Consider the following 27,070-nt stretch of genomic DNA (forward strand, 5'->3'; position numbering starts at 1 on the left):
CTCCTATTGGTTTTAATGTTGAAGAAACATAAATTCTTTTAGGGACTTTTTTAAGTACATGCATTTAGTGACCATAGAGCATTTTCATCAGCCAGATATCTGTGGTGGTTATTGGTGCCTTAGTAGATGCACTCTTGTTTGGTTCTGATTTTCATTTTTTGACCTTGCCAAGTAAAAAAGGCAGGGAAAGAAAGTAATTTCTCTTCATTTAGGAATGTATGATGCCATGCCTAAAGTAGACCCATTATGAATCATAATATCCAATACGAGCATCTAGTTATTTTGCATGTTATTCAGGTTCATTCATAAGATGTCATGGAGATTCCGTGAAGGTTACCAACCAGAACAAGTGGAATATTACTCGGCTGGTAATTATGGACCAGATGCTAACAGAACTTTAGACTTCAGTGGAGTTGTTATCTTCACTGATGCACATGTTGGTGTTCTGCCTGGCTATGCTGGTAAGACATATTAAACTCAATTGACAGAATTGCCAATTGTAGTTGAAAGATCTGTTTGATTTTTAACTGCTATTATATATTCTATGTACATATTTATGATTGAAAAATGCATATATTAGAGGTACCTTATAAATTTAGTGGTAGTAAATTTATTGTGTCTAAAGAATATTTTTTTAAGAATAAATTTTTCTTTCAGATAATAGATGTAATATCACAGAAGGATTCTCCCCTTGTTTAATGGGTGGTTGTTACCCGACAGCGAAACGTTGTGATGGCATTTATGACTGTGCTGATCGTTATGATGAAATAGAATGTAAGTAGTGATTATGATATACAATTAATTTGTTTTTATATGTTTGTCGTTATTTTAGTTGCTGAAGAAATTATTTGTTTTGAGCCAAGTTTGTATAATATTGGAGTAAAGTTATTCTTTATATCTCAGACTCAGTCAGATTCAATTTTTACATCCAGGTGTTGATCCACTAGCAGACAACGAGGTAAACTGGCGTTTGGATCGCTATCAACACTTTTCAGATTTCTTTGATACAGAAGATGGCGATTGGCTATGGATTGATCAGAACATTGGTAAGAAGTATACAAGCATAATGTCTGTGTTTTGTTGACTAACAACTTGAATGCCAGGTGCACTTGTTTAAATTCAGTCAATTTGAGGCTGTTTTGGAAGGTCATAGATTATTAAAGTTAATATGTTAATATATCAGGGAAGCAAATGTTGTATTTGACAGTTCCTGGGAAGGGGGGTTACCACTTACAGTTGCAGAGTATACCAAAGGCTCTTTTATAGAATCTTTTTGACCTTCAGCTGCATTTCTTTCTGCATTTTACTTCTCATCTGCTTCATTTGGTCTTTTCCAGTCAAACTGTTTGTAACTTGAATTACCTCTCGTTTTTCTAACAAATCCCTTATTTGAGGTCCATGAGACTGGGAGTGTGTCTTATAGGTCTAGTTAAACTACATAGCAACAGCGATAATTTGTGCTTCTGACTCAACAACAACATTTTTCTTATTATTTTGCAGGTTACAAAGGCCATGAACAAACCACAATTGAACTGCCAAAAGTTGATGATCCATACGTTCTTAATGCTTTCAGTGTCAGCAAGGAGCATGGCTTTGGTCTGATTCCAGAGCCAATGTGGGTAAGCACTTTTAGCAAAGTTTTGCCCAAAAATTTGAGGAAGTGGATAAAGTATGTCACTGGGCAGGGCAAAAATTTGAGGAAGTGGATAAAGTATGTCACTGGGCAACAGATAAATATATATATCTGGTAAACAAGTGACGAGTAGATATTATATATGTTTGGAAAAATGTAGGCTCCCTTGTTTCTATTCATTGTTACCAGCTATAAATACTTAAATGGTTAATTGTTGTTCACTAGGTTTTTGGTTAAACTACTATACTTAATAATATAGAAATATGATAGGTTTTAGGTAAAAGGGAGAAAGACTTAAGGGTTACTGAACAAAGTTATTTAAGGTTAATATCATAACTTCTCATACTTTTCAATTGCTACTATTTTGGAAGTAGTCTGCCCATCCAACTTTACTCAAAATATGTGGTGAATGTTAGGAATTTATGAGTGTTCAAATGTTTGTGATTACAATGTGTATTACATGTTCAAGAACCAACATTCACCTTTTGTTGCTATTGTATGTATGTAGTATGGATAAAGTCCTATTGATTATAGGGCAGTTGAAAATAAAGGTTCATTCATTCACTTTGTCTTTTTACAGTATTCTGCCATGCCTATCATTTACATCAGCTTGGAGATGCCAGATACATGTCGACGTGGTGAACAGGTATGCAGATGTGGGAGATGTTCCTTGGTGCTTAGCCTCATCTTTCATCATAGAGAATTTTGCAAGAAGTTTACCCTCTTTAGGGTTAGATGTAGAGGGTCTTTCTACTAGTTGTCGTATGGTCACTTTCCAATCAATAGTTTTTGTAACTCGCCCTACTCGTCATATTGAGCCAACCCAATGAGAGTTGAGAATTTAATTCTGTGGTCTGGTTAAATTACCAAACAGTAACTTTTCACCTTGTAACTTTTGAACTTTTCTTTAAAATATTTGTTATATCAGTGCCAGTTGTTTTCTTGAAGTTCAAATAAATTTTTCTTTAAAAATTTTCCATAAACTTGATGTCTTTATAAGTAGAAGTACATCATGATCCAGGAATTTCATTGTTAAAAGAACATTTTATTCAGGTGGGAATGCGTGTGATGGTTTTCAATAACCTTCCACAAGAAATGATGATTCTGATGGTCCTTCATGGCGCTGACACACACCGTTTCATTGCTGTTGAGGACAAGGGTGTTGTGGATTTCTATAAGCCACGAACTGAGGCTGGTGACATTCAGCATCTTGTTTCGGTTTGTATTTTTTATTATGTATGGAGCTTTTGATCGCTCACATTCCAAATGCAGCATACTATCACAGCATCTCTTCATCTTCCAGCTGCAGTATATTGTTTTCTGCCATGTACTTTTCATCTGGTCCTTTTTAGTCTTCCATGTAGCTCTCCAACTTTGTTACCAAGTTTTGTTCCAGTTTTTTATTTTTTACTTAAATCTTTTGGTCTCTTCTCTCCTAGGTATTCAACCTTTTTGACTATACTTTCTCAAGTTTCTACTTTTTTGTTCAAGAATAAAACCTGTATACAAGCAAAATTTTTACTCAGTGATCTTGTTATAATACATGTGTGCAATACCAAAGTGCTGTGAAAATTCTCTGTACTGTACATTGAATATATTAATAATTCAAGTTTGCTTCTTTTGAATAGGTTAATGCTGAGACTTCAATGGAAATTATATTCCCAGTTGTAGCCACTATTGATCAGGGTGAAATAGAAATTACTGTGTCTGCCATCACTCAGATTGGTAGGGACCATGAAACAGCTACTTTGCTTGTGGAGGTAAGATAATTGATTTTAATCGTAATAGGTTATGGATATTGATAATTTGACAACCAGTGTGTTAGAGAAAGTATAGTTGCCATCATTTACTTCCTTTGGTAGATGTTTAGAAGTCACTGTACCATTGTGCATTTTATCTGTGGGACATTACGCACTAAGGAATGGGGTGGTTTAGCCCTTGTCCATCACAAGAGATGTCATTTGCCAAGTGTTTCACTAGACCTATTGGACCTGTAAATAGCGATTCAGACTTATTAATAATTGCTTTGTCTGTCACGAAACAAATTGAAGTTTGCATGTCGTAAAGTTAATGTTTATTAAATCTTTCTGTCATAAAAAAGTTCCCACCTCCCAATGCCCTCTTTGGTCAGTTTGTCATTGTCACAATACACAGAGAATGAGGAGAGCAAGTGCGTTCTAGCTATTGCGCTGCCTTTGTCTTCAAGACGTCATAAGATTTGTTTCTAGGGGGATTTGACTTTCCACACAAGTCTAATTATGAGTGATGGGTTTTGTATGAAGAATTTACTTACTTGTAAGAAACATCATGTAGATGTCATACCAAAAGCACAGCTCCATGTAATGAGGAGTGGAATAAGTTCATTTGTGTAACTGATAATTTCAGGACCATGTGAAATCCTAGAATATTTAATTTTGAGCAGAAATTTCATAATTTTGCATTTTTAAAGAAAATTCTTCTGTTTTCTTTTGTCATATTTAATGTTAAAGGCCATCATGCATCAACAAAAATGGTGAAATACTTTCTCTTTCAGTTTCAAGATTATCATGTTATATTACTTTGGGTTGATGTGGTTTGATAAGCCACAGTTTATTTTGTATTTTTACCTTGCATCCAATTACTGTACAATATGGCATTTAGCTTTATGTTAATAAGTTGTAAGTTTGGTTATGCTGACATACATAATTTTATTGCAACTAGCCTGAAGGTGCAACTATTGAACGTCATACGTCAACCTTGCTGGATTTGAAGAACAGGGCTGTTGTGTATGAATACATGGACATCATCGTAGAAGAGAGTTTTGTCATTCCACTTGATATCCGTCGTCGTTTTGTTGCTGGATCACCTAGGGGTCATGTTTCCATTTGTGGAGATGTTGTTGGCCCCAGCTTCCCAGATGATGTAAGTCTCTTTTGTGTTCAACTGTGTGGGTAGAGCTGAAAATAAGTGTAGGTACTGAATAAATATAGAAAAAAATAAGATTATGGGGGTAACATCATAACTCATAAATTGGATGGGAGAGTTTGAAATTTTTGTCATTAATTATGAATATGAAAGCCTTTAGATTTTCATTACAGTTTTTAAGAAATGTAACAGTTATATTTTCCTATTAAGTGTAGCTCTACATTCCAAAGTGATCTGGAATAATTTGGAAATGGACTCATAGGTTTCAGAAATTGATGCCCAGATTAAATCCAACTTTTTTGATTTACTGTAGGAAGATTGTTTTAATCTTTTTATTTTGAGAACATCGTCATATTCTTGCTTCCTCTAGAACAGTACTCATCTTGTTAGGATGAGTATAATGACTCCTTGAAGAAAAATTTGAAGTACAGTGCAATTTTTTTTTTTTTTTTGTTCTAATAGCTCTTAAACATTAATTTGTTCATGCAACTTACCTGTCAGATATATATATAGCTGTATTCTCCGAAGTCCGACAGAATTCCAAAAACTGTCGCGCACACGAGTGGGGCCAGGTGGTTAATACCCATTCCGCCGCTGGGAGGCGGTATCAGGAACCATTCCCATTTTCTATTCAGATTTTCTCTCTGTCGCGGTACTGTCAACAACTGTTTTCAGTACCTCCGTCTTTGGATTTCGTAAACTCGTTATTTTCCACTTAAGTATTCTATTTGACTTTTGGTTTTTGTCTTTGGATTGTGGATTGGCATACGCTTTTGTGGAATTTGCTTTTGATTGCTCTTTGGATGATGTCTGGATCTAGTTATGCTAGCTTCAGAGTATGTTGTGTGAATGAGTTTAAGGTGAGGCTACCGAAAGTTTCGGTAGATCCTCACTTTACATGCATGAGGTGTAGGGGGCAGGTTTGCTTGATAAATGATCGCTTACTTTGCCTCCCACCCTGCTAATTTATTAGTTCAGGATTTCATTCTCGCACTAATAGTGCTCCTTTTGCATCTGGAAGATGGCTAACAAATATTATCTATTGCGAAGGTGCATAGATTGAGCGAGTCAGCGATAATAAAGAAGAAACAATAGTAACGCTGGGTCAGTCAGTGCACGTCGTGAAAACGGACTCGTAAGGCGGACGCTGAAGAGGATATGTCCAATAAAGTTTTCGTAACTATGTTGTTACAACAAAATCAAACACTTATGGAGTTATTAAAGGAAATGTAAGGTTTGTTTTTGGAGATAGTCTACCGAGCAGCGGGACTAGAGGACGTCACGTAGGCAAATGGCTGCCTCCTAGTAAAAAGTAAACAAATGCTTTCGCGAGTTCAAAGTAGCACGGTAAACGTTAAAGATGCCATAATTTACTCAGGTCGGTATCAAACATTAGTTTTAGTCAGGGTGAGGAGATAACCTACCATAATTTTAGTTAAAACGACGAGAATAGGTTTTATCTCGCCGAGACTGATTTAAATCTACCTGCCTAACGTGGCGAGCCAAATTCTAGTACTCGTAGGCTAGCGGGAGTTGAGACTTCCCAAGTAGGTAGCCTATTTAACAATATATTGACTGGGGGCCTTTCTGTCAAGCATGCTTCGTCTCCCAGTCGTGTTCACCGCTCGCTGATCGCCATCGTGACGCTCTGCTGCAGCGTGACGCCCGCAAGCAGCTATCCTGGGCGCTTCTGTAGCTGCTCGTCAGGGCGCACCTCTCGCTGCCGTGCAGGACGCCGGCTGGACCGCCATCGTGACGTTCCGCAAGCAGCTATCCTGGGCGCTTCTGTAGCTTCGTCAGGGCGCTCCTCTGCGCTGCCATGCAGGGCGCCGGCCGACCGCCATCGTGACGCTCCGCAAGCAGCTATCCTGGGCGCTTCTGTAGCTGCTCTTCAGGGCGCTCTCTGCGCTGCCGTGCAGGGCGCTCGCTGGACCACCAGCGTGGCGCTCCGCAAGCAGCTATCCTGGGCGCTTCTGTAGCTGCTCGCGTCAGTCTGTAGCTGCTCGTCAGGGCGCTCCTCTCGCTGCCGTGCAGGACGCCGGATGGACTCTCGGGAGGACGCCTCTTTGGTTGCTTTCGGTGAAGCTTCAGAGCAATCAAAGTCTCGGGGAAGCGATCCCATCTGCGTGTTGGACCGCAGGGCCTTCGTTTCTCCCCATTGAAGAGGAGAAGTCTCTTGTGAGTCGGAGCCTGCAGTCCTGAGCAGCCTCCCCTTCCTCGTCTACGGACTACCAGGTGTTAGCCGGCCTTTCTTAAGGACTTGTTTGGCGACAAGTTTCAAACCCTCGGCCACTCTCTCTCCTCCTTCGCTGTTTGCTTGTCCTAGACGAGAGAGCGCGGGGTTTGTCAAGATGACTTCGTCTCTGGCGGCGAAGAAGGCCTTCAAGAAGGTTAACACTTGGATGGAGGAAGGAAGACCTAAGGCAAGACTTCTTTTGCCCTGCCTCCGTCCAAGCTGAGCGGCAAGGCAGGTATGTGGTAAGAGACCGGGAGGACGTCGGCTCAAGAGTTCCTTCGTTGTCCCAGGAGACTTCGCTGAGCTTGGTCGACGCGCCTAGAAGGTCCCTCCTGTCGGCTGCCAAAGTGTCCTGGACTATGTCGGAGACGGATCACCATTTGAAAGGACTGTTTCGAACCATGGAGGTCTTCAATTTCCTGGACTGGTGTTTGGGGCTCTAGACGTCAGGATTAGGAGTCCCGACTCGATCTGCCTGGGGAGCTGTCCAGCGTGTTGAACTGCATGGACAAGGCAGTCAGGGATGGCTCAGAGGAACTGGCTTCCTCTTTTATACGGGCCTCTTGAAGAAGAGGGCCTTGTACTGTAACTTTACAGCCTATGGCCCTACCAGCCAACGGCCATACCACGTTGAAAGCACCGCTTCTCGTGCGATCAGCGAAGTTAAGCAACGTTGGGTCTGGTCAGTACTTGGATGGGTGACCGCCTGGGAACACCAGATGCCTTTGGCGTCATACTTTTGCAAAGTCAGTTTCTCCGTCGCAGAGGGCTTTGCTGTTCTCCCCGTTTTCGAGCCATCTCTTCCCCCCAGTCCTTGTTCAAGGATCTCTCCTCCAGCTTGAAGGAGGCCACTCAAGACCTCTTGGCCCACTCGTCAAGACGCCCGGCAGTCCCTTTGATGTCGTTGTCGGGCCAGACCTCCAGGAAGTAGAAGCCCTTTCGTGGAGGAGCTTCTTCCTCTAGATCTTCTCCCCGAGGTAGAGGTCTTTTCAGAGGCGGAGCCCCGCCTAAACCTTGGGGCAGGAAGTGATTTGCAGCGCCTCCAGACACCTGTAGGAGCCAGGCTTCTTTCGTTTGCGAGAGCCTGGAGAGTAAGAGGGGCAGACATGGTCCCTTGAAGTTATCGAGAGAGGATACAAGATCCTTTCTCGACTCACCACTTCTGTGCACGTCGCCCAGGGATCTGTCGTCCTCATTCCTTCAAGAGAAGCAACAGATCCTTTTCGAGCTATTAGAGCAAATGCTCGAGCCAGAGCTGTGGAGCAAGTCCTGGAGCTGGACTCCCCAGGATTCTACAACCGACTGTTCCTAGTTCCGAAGCAGTCGGGAGGATTGAGTCCAGTCCTTGATGTCAGTAGACTGAACCGCTTCATGGTGAAGGAGAAGTTCCACGATGGAGACGTCCCAGTCTGTTTTAGGAGCATTAAGACCAGGAGATTCGATGGTCGCTCTGGACTTACAGGACGCTTACTTTCACGTTCCCATACATCCCCAGTCGAGGAAGTATTTGAGGTTTGTACTAGGGGGAAGAGTGTTTCAATGCAGAGCTCTTTGCTTCAGGCTAAGCACAGCTCCCATGATCTTCACGTTTATCATGAGAAATGTGGCGAGATGGCTTCACTTGGCGGGTATTCGTATCTCGCTTTACCTGGCCGATTGGCTCATCCGAGCCTCTTCACAGTCAAGGTGTCTGGAGGACCTGAATGCGAATTTAGAGTTGACAAAGTCCCTAGGACTTCTAGTGAACGAAGAAAAGTCCCATCTGATCCTGACGCAGTCCATCGTCTATCTGGGGATTCAGATGGATTCAGTGGCTTTTCAAGCTTTTCCATCCCAGGAACGTCAGTAGCAATGCTTAGAAAAGTCTCATCCTTCCTAAGGAAGGAAATATGCTCGGTGAGGGAATGGACGAGTTTGCTGGGGACCATTTCCTCTCTGGAGAAGTTTGTTTCCCTGGGAAGACTTCATCTCAGGCCGCTCCAGTTTTTCCTGGCGGAAAACTGAATAGACAAGGAGAATCTAGAGGAGACCCTGAAGATCTCTCCCGTTTTCAAGATTCACCTGAGGTAGTGGCTCGACCCCTCGAGGTTGGCGGAAGGGGTTTCTCTATGCCTTCAGAGCCCCGACCTGGTGTTGTTTTCCTACGCTCCCAGGGAGGGATGGGGAGCAATACTAGGAGGGGAGAAAGTGTCAGGCACCTGGAGAGGGTAACAGGTGTCCTGGCACATCAATCTCAAGGAATTAGGGGCGATCCTGCTGGCCCTTCAATCCTTCGAGAGCCAAGTGTCAGGCCGAGTCGTACAAGTAAATTCAGACAACTCCACAGCCCTGGCATTCCTCAAGAAACAGGAGGAACTTGTTCCCGGTCCCTGTTCGCCCTGGCGAAGGAGATCCTGCTTTGGGCCCATGCGAGGGGATCACGATCCTTGCGAGGTTCGTTGCAGGAGTGGAGAATATCATGGCGGACCTTCTCGATGCGACAGCGGCAGCTTCTACCGACCAGTGGACCCTTCACGAGGAAGTATGTCAGGAGCTGTGGAGGTTATGGGGACGTCCCTTGGTAGATCTGCTCAGGCAGCCCCATTTCGAAAAGGTACCTCAAAACTTCCCCGCTCTGAGTCTAACTGCATTCAGACTATCGGCCGACAACAAGGATCTTCACGATCTCTTGAGATCCTTTGAGACTGTCAAGGTACCTCATTCCAGGACGCCTCCCTGGAACCTGGATGTCGTCCTAAATTTTTATGTCAAATACCTTGAGCCTCTTTCTTCAAGCGTCTCAAGAATGTGACAAGGAAGGTTTTTTTTTTTTTCCTAACTGCTCTGCCTACGGCGAAGAGAGTTAGTGAACTTCAGGCTATCAATAATCATGTAGGTTTTAGAGGCCATAATGCAGTATGTTCTCTAAGCCGTATGTTCTTGCTAAACGAGAACCCGTCTACCCCTTGGCCCAGGGCCTTGAGATTAAGGGTATGACGGAAATTCTCGGACATGAACCAGAAAGAGTCATGTGTGTCCTGTCAGGGCTCTCAAATTTTATTTGCAGAAGACTTGGGAAAGTCGAGGTCCTTCGGACAGTCTGTGGTGCTCTGTCAAGAGGCCGGATTTGCCTCTTTCTAAGAATGCACTGGCGTGCTTTTTAGAAGCACCATTTTAGACGCACTTTCCGACGTTCAAGACAGTGACTTGAGTCTTTTGAAGTTAAGGCTCACGAAGTTAGAGCCATTGCAACCTCGGTGGCTTTCCAGAAGAACATGTCCTTTGCGATCTTCTGGGTACCACCTTCTGGCGAAGCAATTCGGTGTTCGCCACATTACTTGGGGACGTGAAGACGACATACGAAGACTGCTATTCGCTAGGACCATACGTTTCCGCACTCCAGATCGGCCCCATAACACTTCTAGGCCTGGACCTCTGTCGGACTCCCAGGACCAGGGAGAGGGCAAGTCGAAAGCCACAGGAGGGTTACGGGGCTTCCCACCGATCTGGCGTCCCTTCGGCAGGACCTGTTGTCGCTTCTGCAGACACAGTGTTGCGGGCAGGGAGCGATTCTCATCCTATCCTTTAGAGGTTAGGAAGTATATTTTAATCTTGATTTTGTTTTTTACGTCAGATCCGTCCCATAACGCTTCTAGGCCTGGACCTCTGTCGGACTCCCAGGACCAGGAGAGGGCATGTCGAAAGCCGCAAGAGGGTTCACGGAGGCTTCCCCGATCTGGTGTCCCTTGAGCAGGACCTGTTGACGCTCTAGGTCAGGTGGTTGGTCGTTGCTCCTTTTGCCCTCACAGTATGGCCTTATGATCTAGTCCCATTGTGGTCACGCCCCCGTGGACAGATCATCTAGAACTCACCAGCTATATAGGTCACTACCTTGCTGGAGACTCTAGTAAAGCAGAAGCAGGCTTGGGTGACAGTAATCACGAAGTCAGCTATGCTAACATAGGCCTGGACCTCTGTCGGACTCCCAGGACCAGGGAGAGGGCATGTTGAAAGCTGTAAGTTGGTCTTATGATCTAGTCCCATTGTGGTCATGCCCCCGTGGACAGATCATCTAGAACTCACCAGCTATATAGGTCACTACCTTGCTGGAGACTGTAGTAAAGCAGAAGCAGGCTTCGGTGACTGTAATCACGAAGTCAGCTATGCTAACAAGTAAGGAACCAAGACGTCAATCGCCTACATATATTTGTTTCCTAAATCCTATTCTGTCTCTTCCCACCTCCAATGGTGGGATTCAGCTATATATATATCTGACAGGTAAGTTGCATGAACAAAATGATATTTTAATGATAAAATAAAGTTTGTTCATACTTACCTGGCAGATATATAAATCATAGTGCCCACCCTCCTCCCCTCAGGAGACAGTGGCACTAGAAAATCTGAATAGAAAATGGAATGGTTCCTGATACCCGCCTCCCAGCGGCGGGAATGGGTATTAACCACCTGGCCCCACTCGTGTGCCATGAGTTTTGGAATTCTGTCGGACTTGAGAATACAGCTATATATATATCTGCCAGGTAAGTATGAACAAACTTTATTTTATCATTAAAATATCATTTTCAGGAACCAGTTGATTCAGTCAAAATGTTGCGAAAGGAGCTCCGAGGCACAGAAGCTTCTGCCTTTAATTTTGGTGCAAATCTGTGGACTTTGCATTACCTTAGGTTGACAAATCAGTTAGATTATTCTGAAGCAAGAGGCATATTTGATCAGCTTAATGTGGAATTAGCAGCTATAATGTACCGGTTTGGTGCTGACGGTTCTTTCAAGATGTGGGACACAGCAGACCCAAGTGTATGGTAAGTTCTTTGTCAGACCTAAATAAGTGTAAAAAACTAAAAAACCTCAACTAGTCAAGGTCAGCAGTCTCTGCCTTTGGTGGTCATACCTTTGGCTAAGGTGTCTTTTAACTTTATGTTCCCTGGAGAAACTACACGGAGAAAACAAGACCGGATCATATTTCATATTTTGTTTTCAATATTTTCTGTGTACAAACCAATATTTGGGTCAGTTTCCGAAAGTAGAGGTTACCTTGCTTTAGTTGAAGGAACATTTTATCACAAAAACCTTGTTAATTGATAATTCAGAACATTATGAAATTATATACGTTTTTGAAGAACGGTCAAGATTAGTAAAATCCAAGTATGCAATGAATTCAATATTAACATAATTGTTCATTTGCACCTTGCATGTTATAGGTTTTGAGCTTTTATGCTTAAGTGATTTATATAAGATGCAGTATGTATATTTTTATACTGTATTTCAGGCTTACAGCTTGGACAACTCGACTTCTAGAGCAGGCCCAGTTTCAAGATTGGGAAAACCTGATATACATAGAATCAAGAATTATTTCCAAGGCTATGGAATGGCTTGTGAAATGGCAGAATCCAGAAACAGGAGCATTTATGGAAACTCCCACATATCAGAAAGTCCCTCTGGACAAGAAAGCAAATGCATTTGTAAGCATGTAGTACAATTTAACTGTTTCATTACAACTCCATCATTGACGTATACCCACATTTGTGGTCATCAAATGTCCCCAGTCACTTAAAGTAGCAAATAATGATGCATGCCTCACCTACTTTACTTTTCTTGAGTTTGCAGTGCTGTCAGTTGCCATTTTCACAAGTCTCCAGCTTGTTTCTTCACTGCAAGTATAGTATTTTCATTCTCCCAAGTGATAAACTTAGATTCCTGTGTCCATGGATAGTAGTTAGGAGTTAGAGCATTTATTTTTCATTTAAATTACACTTCTTTTTAGTCTTTAGCAATATTCCAGTGTGAATTTTCAGTGAATTATGTTTGATTCTATACTACTATAAAGTTTTGGTGGTAGTTCCGAGTTGGGTAATGAGAGGTTGACTTGCTAACACAACCATTTGGATTTTCAGTGGCGTTAATCACCTTGATTTCTTTTCCTTATTTGATTGTACATATAAACTTTTTAAGCTGAAGGCCATTTTTCTTTTTGCTTTTCAACTTTATTGCTCTATACAAATCATGGAGGATACAGTACTTTGAAAAAGAATTGTTTGTATATTCAAAATTTTAAAAATAAACCCATGATTATACATTTTTTTTGTAAGTACAATTTATGATAAGTTCCTGGGCATTGAGTACATCAAAAAATTCTTTATTCTCTCTTAAGCTAACAATGCATATACTTCATCCATATTCCTTATATAGATTAGTTTTTAAAATGAAAATAGATGAGCCCATAGTTACACCAACAGTATGTTTGCATGTTTTACATCCAGTTTGAAAAAAAGTGCCTTGTTACATAATTCAAAAATTTCTTAAGCTTATCCAATTTTGAATGGAAATCCAACACTTGTTCCTAACCTTTGAACTAGATTAAATCTAAAATGTTTTTCAAAGGAACACTGGTTAAAGACATATCAAAGCTGACCATATGTTGAAATTATCTTTGAGTTTACGGAAAGCCTATAGAAAAAAAACGTTTTAAGAAGAGCTTTGGAAACCAACCCTATTAATTTGTAGAAAATTTTGGCCAATAAGATGAGTAAAATCTTCAAGGGTGATTTTAAAAGTGCATAAATGGCATCTCTAAAAGTGTAGGGGAAAGGCCAGGCTACTAAAAATCTTTTTCTCATAAAAATAACCTTTTAAAAGACATTAAAATTCTCTTTCCAATTGGCAATACCTATCGTTTATTAATTATTGTCCAGTAAGTGTTTCATATAAGGGCAGTAATATTTTTCATTAATTCATGTTCATGATAAGACTTTCTAACCCCACCCCAAATATGGTTTAAGGCCTGATGCAATATAACTGGAAGTCCATTTTTTTTATTGTTTACAGAATATACAATCTCTGAATTTTTTACCATTAAGATATTTGATATGCACTGTTTAAGAGTAGACAATTATTTACTATACTTTTTTTAATGAAAGCCAATTTCTGATATTTTTTATCATAAGAGTGACTCAGCTTGTTTGTAATAACAAAATGTTGCAATAAAAAATTTCTTTCAGTTGTAAATCAACTGTCAGTGTTTTTAAATTTATCAAATCATTATTTAAGAGTAGGTTTAGTTCTTTCAAACATTGGTTGTTTGGTTAACAAGATATTGTTATGCTGAGAAGTAGCATTAGGCCTGAAAAGAAATGCAGTTGCTAACACAAAGTCATTTTAAAATTTTTCTTGGCAGTCATATGGGTTTGAGTGGCGAGGTGCCAGAAACATTAGTCTTACAGCTCAGTGTGTGATAGTACTTGAAAAAACTATAAACAACCTGCAAGGTTCTGTGCGATCAGCTGCAAACAATGCCAAAGCAAAGGCTCTTAGGTAAGTGATGCTGACCAGTATTAGAAGGGAAATAAACTGGTTTTACATGTTCCACAGGGAATGATTATGATATAATTTTTTGCTTTAGAATTGAATTCACTAAAATAAAAATAGATGTTGATACACTAATATATATGTTCATTTAGTTAAAGCATGGCATTTTCTTTGGTTTTCAGTTAGACCTGACAAATAAGCAAGTCTTGTAAAATAACATAAACTTAATTTACTGAAATTGCCAGAGCAGAATGCAATAACACATTTGTTTAATAACATCAGTGAGTAGGTTCTTTTTGTTTATTTATGGAAACCACTGTCCACCCAGAATTATATCAGGTTTTAAGACATCTCTCTATCTTCTACAGGTATTTAGAAAGAGAATTGAAAGCACTTCGTGATCCTTACGAGGTTGCTATTGTTGCTTATGCACTGTCTGAGGCAGATTCAATAGAGAAGGAAGAAGCATTTAATTTACTTGATCGGTTGAAACGAGAAGAGAGTGAGTAAATATGATTTTTTCTCTTGCGGAGGCTTTGCAACATTTATGTTAGTTAAAGTTAAAGTCCTATTTAGGTATCAGAAAAATTATACTTTGAATGAGGAATAAGGCTTTGAAATATTGCTTGCAATTTTAGTTTTTTTCATTGCCAAAACTTTCATCTTGAAGACCAGTCTATGAGAGTTGTCTTCACCAAGAAGTTCAGCAGAACTACTGGAGATTTTTATTAAAAAAAAATGGGTGTTTATGGTGAGGCAACTTTTAATTTTACCACTAAATTTTATTTTACTTTAAAGGATTGAATGAGCAAGTCATTACAAAGTTCTCTCAGGCTATATATTTCCAGAAATCATTGATAATGTTTTCAGAAACTCACACAGTGTAAATTTTCATGTGGAGGTAATCATTATGAGGAGACATTTTTTTTCAGATGGTCTTGTATATTGGTCAAGAGAACCCATTAAGACTAACAGACGTGTATATGAAAATAACCAGCGGAACTTGCTGCAGCCCAAGTTTGAAGAAAAGTGGGATGCACATGCTGTGGAGGCAACTTCATATGGGTTACTGGTATACCTTATCCGTAATGGTGTCGATATAATTCAAGAACGAATTGTGGAGTGGTTAAATGCCATGCGAATGCATGATGGAGGTTTCATCTCCACTGTAGTAAGTAGAATTCTGCAGTTGTCTAGCAGGATATCTGCTGCTAGTTTTTGTTTTTATTTTTAGGGAATGAAAAAAAGTTTTTGTGAAACACTATTTTATGTGCGTAGTATGTCACAATACAATTTATGTTAATGTAACCTATTTTGCGTTTTGTAGGATACGATTGTTGCAATGCAGGCTTTGACAGAGTACTCATATCGTGCACGTCTGCGAGACATCACGGACATGAAAGTGACTGTAGAAGCTACTGGAGAGGAAGGCCGAGCTGCTCATACAGTGGTCATTTCAAATTCAAGTATTTCAAAACTGAATATTATTGAGGTAAGGTCTTTGATGGTGTTGGGTATTGTTTTATCCTCATATTTAGTCATTAAGGAGACTAAAATAATGATTACTTTAGTTACATGCAAGATTGTTAAGGCAGTTCTCCATTATAATGTCTGGGGCACTTGACCACCATTTACATGTGTTGACTTTGAGATCAAGTTATTGAAAATTATGTCTACCATGGAAGTTTGTTTTTATTAGACATTTGAGCTGTATATATATATTTTTAATTACAAATGCATGTTGTTTACTGCAGATCACAAATGTATGGGGGCTGGTCAATGTTGTAGCAAATGGAGCTGGCCAGGCTATCCTGCAGCTTGATGTTGGGTATGGCATTGATTGGACTGACTTGAAGAAACAGCCTCCAGTAGATGCCTTTGATCTGATGGTTGATGAGCGATACAGTAAATTTGGCAACAAGTCTATGTGTGTTGTCAGCATTTGTGCAAGGTGTGTTTTGACCAGTTTTACTCAGTCCGGTGGTGTAGAAAAACTAGAATTCATAATTAGGAAGATATTTTAGCTGCATTGCAATCAAAGTTTCTAATTATTTGTTGTTAGGAATACATCATGGAAGGAATTGGGTGGGTAAGTGATTGCTGTATAATTTGCCTTATCCACACACAATGATATTTTGCGGGCCCATGGGAATATATTTTGGTTGTGTGACATGAAAATTAATTATTGGAATTTTTTTTTATTAAATTTCTTGTTTAAAGATAACATGTGTTTTATTGTAATACAGTATAGGTTATATTTTGACACCGTAAGATAATCAATGCAGTTTCCTTTTAAATATTTCCTAAGATTACCAGTTTATTGTGCATGGGAGAATATCATAGATTTTAGACTTTAGTTGAAATATCATTGTTTGAAGGATGTGCTGCAACTGCAACTTGAATCATATTTTTTCTGGACAGATGGATCAATATAGAAGAAGCTCCACAAAGCTCTGCCACCGTTATTGAAGTTGAAGTCCCAACAGGATACGTAGCCTTTCAGCTTGATTTAGAAAGAAGTATCCACAATGCTCGCAAGACAGGTAGCTTCCCATCCATCAGAGATGTGATTGGTGGTCATGGAGACACTTTCGCAAAGAAAACTGTGTGGTTCTTTGATTATGTATGTATATTTTTTGTTTTCAACTTTGTTTGGGAAGGACCAGTTCATTTCAGTTCTTTTGTGCATCTATTTCCTTTATGTTAACCTCTTGGTAAATGAGCTCAATGAATCATAGTGAGAGCATTTGAATTATGAACAATCCTTGTTAAGATTGATCTCTTCCTATACAAAGATAGTATTTTTCAGTTTGGTACTTGGTATCTTATACTTTATACACTGCATGTCACAGACACACAACAGAATTGGCTGTAATGAAAAACCAAAAATGAAATGATGAGCATAACTGCAAATAAAATGTAAAAGATGACAAGAAAACTGAATAAGAAAGGGGAAGTTCCAAGCACAGCTACGTGTACACTGGTTGAGAAACTGGCAGCATACTTTTATCTTATGTGGATATTGATTAAAGGAAGTATATTGAGTGAAGAATTAGAATTTCTCTCCACTATAGTTATTCAACAGTTCAGTGAGAAATATACTACATACTACACTTAGTTACACAGAAACTCAATAAGTGTGTCTGATTTTATATACAGATTCCATCCAACGAGTCATGGTGCTTTAAGTATCAGATGAGGCGTTGGTATCCAGTGGCAAACTTGACTAAAGTCCGGATGGCAACCATATACGAACAGTATCAGCCAGGTGAGTTTCAGAGCATTGTGGAAAGGAGATCTCCAGTACTATAACAAATAGTAAGCTGAGTTTTCATACTGATTACCATTCTCACTAATTGCTGCTCACCCTCTCATCATTTATGTCCAAACAACTTCAGTCTTTTGAGAGCTCACTGTGCCATAACTTACTTTTAGGTGAACTGGCTAAGAGTGACAGATATTAAAAAACTTTTTATTAATTAGTTTAACCAGACCACTGAGTCACATCTTTTGATTCAGAATTACCTATTTTGTATAACAGTATTGTGGTGATTTTTACTAATATGGATTCTGTGAGTTTCTTTGACTGCTGCTTGTTTGGGAAGCTTACAAAAAGTCAGTTGCAAGGTGGGCTTTGCATAGTTTTATTTCATTGTCTGCATTTTGCAGTTTTATGCACCCTTTGGACCTATTAGTAAGGTTAAAAGAGAGTTTATTGTCTATTGTAAAACATGGCACAGTGCCCTAATAGCTTTAATACTGTTTGCTCAACCAGATAAAATGTAATCTCATTCCTTATGCAGTATAAAAAAAAAAAAGTACCCTTGGGCCAGCTATATTGAAGCCATGATTTTTAGCTCATTGGTCTGGTTAAATTATTTCCTTTAACATCTTACCGTAATAAATGATTTTCAATATGTTAAAACTGAATATTATTAATTACAAAATTTTGGTGGGTTTTTATAGATTCGTACAAAATATAAAAATAACTTATAACAGTACTGTACTAGTGGTTCTATCCCTGTACCAGGTGAATGAAATATAGCAAAAGATATTTATTCGTGGTTATTGAAGGTTTTGTAATTAAATTTCATCCTTGTAATTGCTCTGTTTCTCATGCATTACTTGTAATTGATCAGTTTCTTTTGCATTATTTCAGAACGTTTCCAAATGGTGATGATGAACTCCACTGTAAACACACTTGACATCTGTGAAGTCTGTGGTTCCTACCAGTGTCCTTATTGTCCAATTTACAGCTCAGCACCATCTGTGAACATACCTCACCTCATGATTCTCTTTTCCACATCTGCAGTGGTTTACATATACCAGAGTATCAGCTCCCACATTTCTCTAAGAATTTTTAGCAGGTCTCATAGAATAGGTTAGCAGTTGGGTTATGTATAGCAGTCATAAGAGTCTTGCCTTGTGTAGCTGAAATTCTCATATCAGGCCAAAGACATGTTAAAGGGAACTTGCAAGTTCTTTTAGTCTAGAAGGGAAAAAAAAAACATGAATTGGAATAAATTACGTCATCACTAAGTGCCTTACATCAACATGTACCATTACCTTGAGTTGTATGTGTTTTTTGTTTTAATTACTGTAATGTGGTTTGAGAAACTGTAATTTAATAATCCTCTCCTTAAATTGTTGTTGCTTTGAGTATAAAGTATCAAGGATACACTCAAAATAACAGCAGTGTTTCACTTAATTTTTATATTTGTTGTACAGTTATTAATGACAGAAGGTAATACATTGTATAGATATGTTTTTGAAATTCAAGCATTTATCTAATGTATGAATTTGATGAAAGTTTTCGATTTGTAAATGATTACTTGACTTTTCATAGCCTAATCTGTTACAAACATGCACAGTAGTTACTGGTTATTTGATATGACGTGTAGGGATACTATTTTTTTTTAGTGTTAAAAAGTACTTTAGGTACAATATTACTGTCATAGTTATGTTTACATTTGAAATTGTTAAAATTTAAAGTATTGAGCATTTATACTTACAGAGATGAGTCTCTGTCTGTTATGGTGTAAGCCTGAAATTTGTACACCAGTACCAATTATTAAAATTGTCTTGAGTAAATATTCAATTAATGTCTGTATAAGTCAACTGTGTCTTGTGACTTGGACAGTGTCGAGCTTTCGGCTGTTTTGAAGGTAAATTTCCATTGTCTCAGATGCATCTGTATTTTTCCTGGGTGATGTATTTTAAATTTTTGTTATCCATGATAGGCTGTTTCTGAACCTAAAACCTGATATTTCTTGTGCCTTTGACCTTTAATCTGCAACTGTATATATTGTTTTGACTCAAATCTATCCCGTAGAATATAATTATTCTAATGTGTTTTTACATAGATCCGTCCAGTTGAATATTAATTCAACATTTTTTAATTCAATGTACCTTTATATCTAGGTGTTAAAGTTTTATGGTATTTGTGGTTGACTTAACAATGTGATGATGCTTTGTATAGCAAGTATTAATATTGGAGCTATTTTTTATATCGAGTTAATTGATAGTATGTTTCTTACAGTGTTTGTACATTTCTTGATATTTTTTGTATCAGTGTGTTAGATAACTTCTGTAATAAAGCATTGAAAATTGTAAACAGGATTTGATACAAGGCAGTCTGTGCAAACTACAAAGGTTTAATTCTTGGACAGTGTAACGTAAGAGTATAAGAAGACACTTAGACGTACCAACCATAGTGTGTCAGTGTTAAATTTAAAGAGGCAGTGCATGTCCTCTAGGATTTTCAGTTGTTCAGCTAGAATATTTGTTCTTTTGAACAATTTAGAAGATTTCTGTAACTTAAGAATTTTGTGAATTGTAGATTCCAGTCTATATTCATGGTAACTGGATAATGAATGTCTCGCGACTACTTGTACTTTTCAACGTTACACTGACATGCCAACTGCATAGATGTTTGTGTGCTGTAAAATATTTGATGAAAGTTTTTTAATAAACTGAATTTTTTTTTCCCCCTGACACTTGATTATATACTATATATGAGTTGTTCCTACACAACGTAAGTTACATATAAGGTGGTGGTTTTATAATCCTGTAGGAGCAGTAGGCAATAAAAAACCCATTATATTTTTAAGAAACGCTGACTGAGAGGATTTGTGGCAAACAATGGATGTGTGGGAAAAAAACTTGTCAGAAACTATTTTAACTATAAATGAGACAAAAACAGTTAAAAGCTACAAATTCTTCATTTTTATCAACTATTTTTAAAAAGATTTATAATGAACTTACTCTAGCATCTATGGTTATTAGAGAAACTCAAAAGAGCTGGAAACATGCATTATATGATTACTGTATAAAGAAAAGTTACTAAATAAAATGTTAGGCAAGCAATCGCAAGAGATGGAAAAATTAAAGATCCAAATTTCCTTACATTTTACTGCTTAATGTTCTGGCATTATCCACTTATTTCATAGCATATGTGGTATTCAGCTCATCTTGACTGAGTGCCAAATGTAAATTCTGGATGTCTATCGATTCTGAAAATAAGAAAGTAACATATTCAATACAGTACAGTATTTTTCTCTTATAGTTACAATATCCTCAGTTTACAGCTGCCTAAAAACTACATGAAACCAAAAAATCCATAAGTAAACAGTATTGGATAATTTGTATCCATTACCACAGTTGACAATTGTATTTGCATTTGAAAGCCCTTATGTGCTTTAATTAAGGCCACAAAGCAATAACAGTCGTGATGATGGTCATGCTTCTAAGCCAAAGAGAAAGTATTCATGCTTCTAAGCCAAAGAGAAAGTATGAAGGATTTCTCAGTGAAAAAACATAAATCCTTGATTATAATTAAAATTGTATTCAAAGATTTCCAAATTTAAAGTAAGAACAAATCTTTGATTCACTTTACTACTGTATAATAATAGTGTTTTTGATCTAGTGGATTTATCAAATAATCTTTAGAATATGCAGTATTTGTATGCAAGCACACAAAGTTACATTTGAGGTCTGCAGTTTCAACTATTCACTGTAGGTTCTGGAACACGGCTACTGCAATAAGAAACATTATTAATGCAGGCCATAAAACTTCATATTTCTGGATAATTAGAGAATTTTCTTCAGTAAATATGGATACGAGGTTGATACTCCAGAATAAAAGTGTCAGACTATTAAAGCCCTTGTTTGTTTCACATACACATATAAATTACAAATAAAATATTAAAAAAATATATAAGTAAAAAGTATGTCAGATAGACAGAAGTGGTTTACGCACACAAAAGTATGTCAGATAGACAGAAGTGGTTTACGCACACCATAACGAGATTCAAAATTAGACACTTCTTGAAAATGTCCTTTGCCTGATTAAGTATCTAAGGTTAAATGCAACCTTTAAGGTTAAATGCAACACTGATTCAAAATACATGTAAACAGAAAGGAAGAACTCAAGTGTGATCCCTTACCCTTTAAAAACTTGGAAGTCAAAAAGACGGCCATCAATTCCTTGATCAAGCTCTTCAAGTGAAGCCATTTCTGGTGAAGTTAACTCGAAGTCAAAAACCTGTTGAGAGACATAAAAGTGCTGAAGGTTACAAAAATGGTATTCAATAAGTAAAGGAACTCACATGTGCAAATACTGTACAGTATAGTACAGGATGCCTAGTAACACACATCTGTAGAAGATGTGGGTAGCTAAATGAGACAAAATTGCCTGTCATAGGAATTTTATGCACTAAGTATAACCGAAGTATTTCAATATTCATTTGTTTGCAATCAATGGTGTTCATAAACCAATTATACACAAGCATGTTTAATCTCTATCTTATGGTTCATTTCAGCTTCCGATAAAAACTTCATTTGCCAATTGTTTAAAAAATAAACTAGTACAGTACAATGAATTGCAGAGGGAAAAATTTATGTTTTTCAAAAAATTTTCCATTTATGGGGTTAGAGGATGTGAAATAAGTTCCCTCCCATCACTCTTTTTTCAAAAATTTCCACCAATTTCTTTGCCTACAGCATATGAAGTACAGTATGCAGTATTTAAAAGGAACAGCTCAGTGAAAAATGCGAGGTAAGACAACTAATTTTTATAATATAAACTAACATTAGATTAAGTAACAAAAACATGCAAGCCATTAATGTATCTACGACCTGGGGTCAGGACCAGGTAGTAGTTTAAAATTAATTTCAACTTGCTTACAGCCATCACTAAATGCAGTCACAGTATACTGGTAAACAGGAGTATTAAGAATCTCTGTATTCACCAATCCCATTTGTTACATAGTTTTGCTCAAAGTATGAAGATACAAACATGGTTAAGGATATTAATCAGTAAAATAACAATTTCTCCTAAGTAACCCAATGCACAGGATATTAATAATTAACAAGTAATGAGGGATGACTGTATCATTAAAAAACACTACAGATTCTGGGGATACCATGAGCTGAAAACTAGTCAACGCATCTTCAGTAGCTGCCCTAGTTAGTCACTGGGTTTCTAGGGGGGTAGGAGCAGGTCTTTATTTTCTTTCTTTTTCTTTTCTAAAAAGAATGTGTGTCTGGGATTAATACAGACGCATGAAGAGGCTAGGTGAAAGTAATGGAGCTTGTGGTGAAACAAATATAAATAAATATGAGTTCAGGAACCCATCATATGATAATCACAAACCAAAGCTTCTTAATCACTGGTATCTGATGAAGCTGGATTAATGGTTACCTAAACTACAGAACCAGTCATGTAGTATCAAAATTAGTTCAACTAATACATCCATTCATTTGACCTCAACGTGCAAAAACAAGCATTAATCACCTGGAAATTTTCGCGTACTCTCTCAGGCCTTGATGACTTTGGGATAACTATAATACCCAACTGTATGAGGAACCGAAGTACTATCTGTGCTGGTGTCTTGTTATGGCCTGAAGCCAATGAGGTTACAGTGGGATGTTCTAGCAAGACAGGAACTTCCTTGGAACCCCTGGGAATTAGAAGGACTTACGAAATTTTGCAAGCTTGTGCAAACAAGAATCTTAAATAATTTGTATGTTCTTTGAATTCAACCATCTTATTTTATTTAGAGTATACTGCCTCGAACAAGGCAGTGTTTACTGGAAAAAGTCATTAATTATGAAAAAGTGTCTCAGAATCTTCCTCTCTATTGAGCATCCTTCTGTTCTATGTACAATCTACTAATAACTGGCATTAGTTACTTTAATGAGTGGAAGTAAACCAGAAACAAAATCAAGTGGAGAGCACATTTAGTAGAACAGAAAGTTTGTATTTATTCTTTAAGCATTTTTTATTTTTTATGAGTTCTTACAACATATAAACTATTTTTTCATGTCTCCTGAATCCCTATGTCAATGAGAGAAGACACGCAGTTCTCTGCTATTCATATATAACTGGAATTGACAAAGCAGGTAAAAAACCAGCACTTTAAATACCTTAAGGTATTTACATGTTCTTTGGGTTCTTCACCACAAGCATCATGGATCTTGTTCACCAGTGCAAGTACTGTGTGACATGCTACAAGATAATTAATCTGATTACAATAAAAGCTTCTACTTGAGACTTAACAAAACTGGATTTTGTGCTGAATTAAACAAAAGAATAGGTCATAAGACATGATTATCTTAACCTGGAAAAGTATTAACAGTGTAAGTAAATCTGGATCACGTTGTAATTTAAAATATATCTTCTAATTTAAAATATATCTTCATATGCACAAAACCTTACAAAATCAATGCGTAACAGATTAAGGTAACTTTTTACATACCTTGGAGGCTTATATGGGGCACCCAATGGAGCATATGCACATATTGACACACCATGCTCCTTGCAGAATTCCCTCATCTTTCTCTGCTGATAGTATGCATGCAATTCAACCTGATGGTTTGCTGGCTTGATACGGCACACTACAGAGAACAAAAATAAGGTATAGGCTGATTAAAAATATAATTACCTCCCTGAACTTGGTCAATTATACTATCAAAAGCTTGGTAACAAAAAATACATTACAAATACTAAAATAGTCTCCTCATTCTTGTTCAGAGTTCTGTTTAACCACCAAGGATAAATGATTTCAAAATATATAAATTTTTGTAACAAAATTTAATATTTGGATAGTACTTACCAACTGTTAAATATAGCTTACAAATCTCTCATCACCTAACAGTAGGTAAGATTCATCCTAAATAATGAAGCTTACTATTAAGCAATGCATTCATAACATAATATCTAGCGTGAAACCCGTGTTCTACAGGATGTGGATGCAAAGAACTATTATCATGGGTGTTACCAAACACTATACGTCTACATATAATGTAAAGCATGAAAAGAAACTGAAGAAATGTCTACTAATGAAAATGAAATTAAAAGCTTACGTGAACTTAAAATATAAAATGTAAAATGATTATGTTTCACAAATGTGCTTTTTTTTTTATATACCCAACACCACAAAAATTGAAATTCAGTGATGGATTCACTTTTGGTAGGGCTTCCAACCACTAAGGAAAGTTGTTGAATAACTCCTATATTCTCGTCTTCATACTGAAACTTACTGCCAGTGTACTTACAAGGAATACTTTTAGACAAAACCTGTTACATCTAGAACAACCTTCAAAATGGATTTGTATCTAGAATTGTTCAAACAGAATTTATTACAGTCTGTCACTTGGCTGAAAATTATAATGAAAAGCGATGTAAAGTAGTCAGCAGTCATATGTTAATCAGGGTTCCTTCATTGAATGAGGTTTTATAAATCTTTTAGTAGCAATTTTCTTTCTATAACTTGCAATTTGGTGTCTGAATGAACAACACAACTGGTATAGAGGTTGTTCAAAAACATTCTCAAAATGTTGTATTGTTTCTCGATAATTCAAAAAAGCACTGTATAACTGTGGAACACCATCAAGCAGTGTCATGTTACTCAAGGAGAAGATTGCAAGTGCAGAAGACTTTGCCGTGTGGCCCTTACTTTGTGTGCATATATTACACAGTGATCACTTGCACTGCCAGCTAACTAAAACCATTTCTTTGTTACACTTAGACCATCTTGGTCTAAGTGTATCAATAAGACCATCTTGGTCTAAGTGTATCAATAACCTATTAGTATTCAAGAGGGAAATATATTTTCAAAGATTGAATTTCCCATCTTTTAACAGATTTGGCATATGGGTTAAATAAAAGATTAAATTATTAAAAATTTTTCCATACCTTTTAAAATCCTCTCAACCTGCTTGCAGTCAAAATTTGAAAGTCCAATAGACTTTGCCTTGCCACTGTCAACCTACCAATATACAAAAAATGAATAATTAGTTTACATGATGACATTTCGCTTAATTTAATTACAATTTTCATATAGTTAAAAATGCAATTTCTTTCATAATGAGGAAAACCATCCCACTCCATTAGCAATTCACTGGTAAAGTACAAAAATGTGAGATAAATGCCAATGGCTGAGAGGTGATGGTAAAGTGATGATAATTATAATTGCTGAGAAGTAAGACAATATTACTTACTATGCACATTTTTAAGACTTTCTGTGGTCTTCCCCAAAGGGTTTGTTCTACACTGATGACCTAATGAATTTAATGATACAGTACTTTTGTGCTACAGTAAATTGTACACTGTAAGTCACCTGTAAAAGACCTCTCTTTTAAGAAACTAAAATGAGTTCTATTGTAATTCAAATAATTTACTGTTTGTGGATAATTCATGACTACCAATAAACCGGTTGTGGGAACAGCAAAAGCTAATCAAAATACCTGATTCTCCATTGCCTTATAAAGGGATTCTAAATCTGTGTCAAAGTCAAAAACCATGTTGCCAAGTTCATCTTTTGGCAAGATATCATCGTCATTTTTACCTGAAAAGTAAAGGATTCATAAACATACACTGTCACATAAATCTCGTGATACAGAAATTGAATGCAGAAAGATTCATAAACATCAGAGTATATAATTATTTCACATTTGCTACTTTGCCTTACAAAATTATACATCTGGATACCATAATTTTACTATAGAATAATCTTATGCATATTCAAAGCATCAGTGCAATAATAGAGAAAAAAGGATAATATGGAAAAATGTTGGTTAACAAGCCAAAAAAAAATTGTTTACTTTAAAAATTTTCATACAAATCCATCAATTTATAACTGCCTACCCTAAGCATTAAAAAATTCAGACAGTTTAAGCATAAGAATACTTTCAGCTGACCAGGTTTGTATCCAAGACAGTCTGCACCTCTGGTGGTAAAATATTCCCTGTGTTTTCTAGACTTATTACAAGAAGTGATGGATTGGTAGGTAGGTACATTGGAAGACAGCCAAGAGAACTGCAACATAACTTCTTCTTCTTTTGGAAAATTCATGAGTGAGGTTCTTGTGAACAGGCACAACTCAAGAGAAATCTTTAATGTATCCCCATGCAAAACATGGATAATAAATAACAAGAGTGGGCGATCAATGTTAGGCCTAGTACAGAACAAAGGGCAACCACAAAAGTACAGACCTATCCCAACTATCCATTCATTTGTTCAGTGACAGGTGCCGTCATGAAGCTAGCTACTTAGTTTGAATCTGTAATCCTGAATTTAGCATCAGGGTCATTCTAAACTCGTGCTTCTTACCTTTCATGCCAACAGGATGATGAATTAAAAAGAGGTCAACATGTGACAACTGTAAATTTGTTAGGGATTTGTCAAGAAATCTGCCAACATCAGCGGCTCGATTTGCAACCATAGGCAACTGCAGAAAAATAAATTTTCAAAAATTATAAGAATTTTTGTTTCCGAGCTACAGACCATTGCTTACAAATGTCTTTCTTCACCTGTTTAAACAAGTTGAATTAAATATTATGGATAAGTGTGTTATTTTAAGTACTTGTTTTTAGTAACAGATAGAAATATAAATGATTTAAACTTTATGGATGACCTGATTTAACACAGTAAAGAAGACAATGTAGAGCAATGGCTGAAATTTTGTCTGAGCACAGACCCATTTGTAACCACT

At 37.5% G+C, this 27,070-nt stretch overlaps 2 protein-coding genes and 1 non-coding gene across 5 annotated transcripts in view; 2 read left to right on the plus strand and 1 right to left on the minus strand.

Annotated features, from left to right (window-relative positions):
* Window positions 1-20,047, plus strand: part of LOC136852405 (CD109 antigen-like) — a 37,256-nt gene extending 17,209 nt beyond the window's left edge. The window contains exons 14-31 of the mRNA XM_067127019.1: window positions 298-461; window positions 658-774; window positions 933-1,046; window positions 1,501-1,619; window positions 2,214-2,279; window positions 2,687-2,851; window positions 3,262-3,393; window positions 4,334-4,534; window positions 11,337-11,572; window positions 12,040-12,232; window positions 13,945-14,081; window positions 14,444-14,577; window positions 15,008-15,246; window positions 15,403-15,567; window positions 15,830-16,026; window positions 16,497-16,698; window positions 17,235-17,343; window positions 18,235-20,047. Coding sequence (XP_066983120.1) covers window positions 298-461; window positions 658-774; window positions 933-1,046; window positions 1,501-1,619; window positions 2,214-2,279; window positions 2,687-2,851; window positions 3,262-3,393; window positions 4,334-4,534; window positions 11,337-11,572; window positions 12,040-12,232; window positions 13,945-14,081; window positions 14,444-14,577; window positions 15,008-15,246; window positions 15,403-15,567; window positions 15,830-16,026; window positions 16,497-16,698; window positions 17,235-17,343; window positions 18,235-18,461 — 2,917 coding nt within the window. The 3' untranslated portion in view covers window positions 18,462-20,047. The remainder of the gene's footprint in view (window positions 1-297; window positions 462-657; window positions 775-932; window positions 1,047-1,500; window positions 1,620-2,213; window positions 2,280-2,686; window positions 2,852-3,261; window positions 3,394-4,333; window positions 4,535-11,336; window positions 11,573-12,039; window positions 12,233-13,944; window positions 14,082-14,443; window positions 14,578-15,007; window positions 15,247-15,402; window positions 15,568-15,829; window positions 16,027-16,496; window positions 16,699-17,234; window positions 17,344-18,234) is intronic.
* The window catches only part of LOC136852407 (prostaglandin F synthase 1-like), a 40,803-nt gene continuing 16,993 nt past the window's right edge, over window positions 3,261-27,070 (minus strand). For 2 of the 3 annotated variants that reach the window (XM_067127023.1, XM_067127024.1), the window contains 8 exons: window positions 26,689-26,806; window positions 25,824-25,924; window positions 25,273-25,345; window positions 23,834-23,972; window positions 22,870-23,035; window positions 21,521-21,618; window positions 20,482-20,587; window positions 4,296-4,569 (listed from right to left, as the gene is read on the minus strand). In XM_067127023.1, coding sequence (XP_066983124.1) covers window positions 20,542-20,587; window positions 21,521-21,618; window positions 22,870-23,035; window positions 23,834-23,972; window positions 25,273-25,345; window positions 25,824-25,924; window positions 26,689-26,806 — 741 coding nt within the window. In that variant the 3' untranslated portion in view covers window positions 4,296-4,569; window positions 20,482-20,541. Of the gene's footprint in view, window positions 4,570-20,481; window positions 20,588-21,520; window positions 21,619-22,869; window positions 23,036-23,833; window positions 23,973-25,272; window positions 25,346-25,823; window positions 25,925-26,688; window positions 26,807-27,070 lie in introns of all 3 variants that reach the window. The other variant, XM_067127021.1, reaches the window with a different exon arrangement.
* LOC136852642 (5S ribosomal RNA) lies at window positions 7,386-7,504 on the plus strand. Its single transcript, XR_010857204.1, has one exon. It is a non-coding gene; the product is annotated as a 5S ribosomal RNA (ribosomal RNA).

Source organism: Macrobrachium rosenbergii, chromosome 25 (assembly GCF_040412425.1).
Source record: "Macrobrachium rosenbergii isolate ZJJX-2024 chromosome 25, ASM4041242v1, whole genome shotgun sequence".
Taxonomy (NCBI): Eukaryota; Metazoa; Arthropoda; class Malacostraca; order Decapoda; family Palaemonidae; genus Macrobrachium; species Macrobrachium rosenbergii.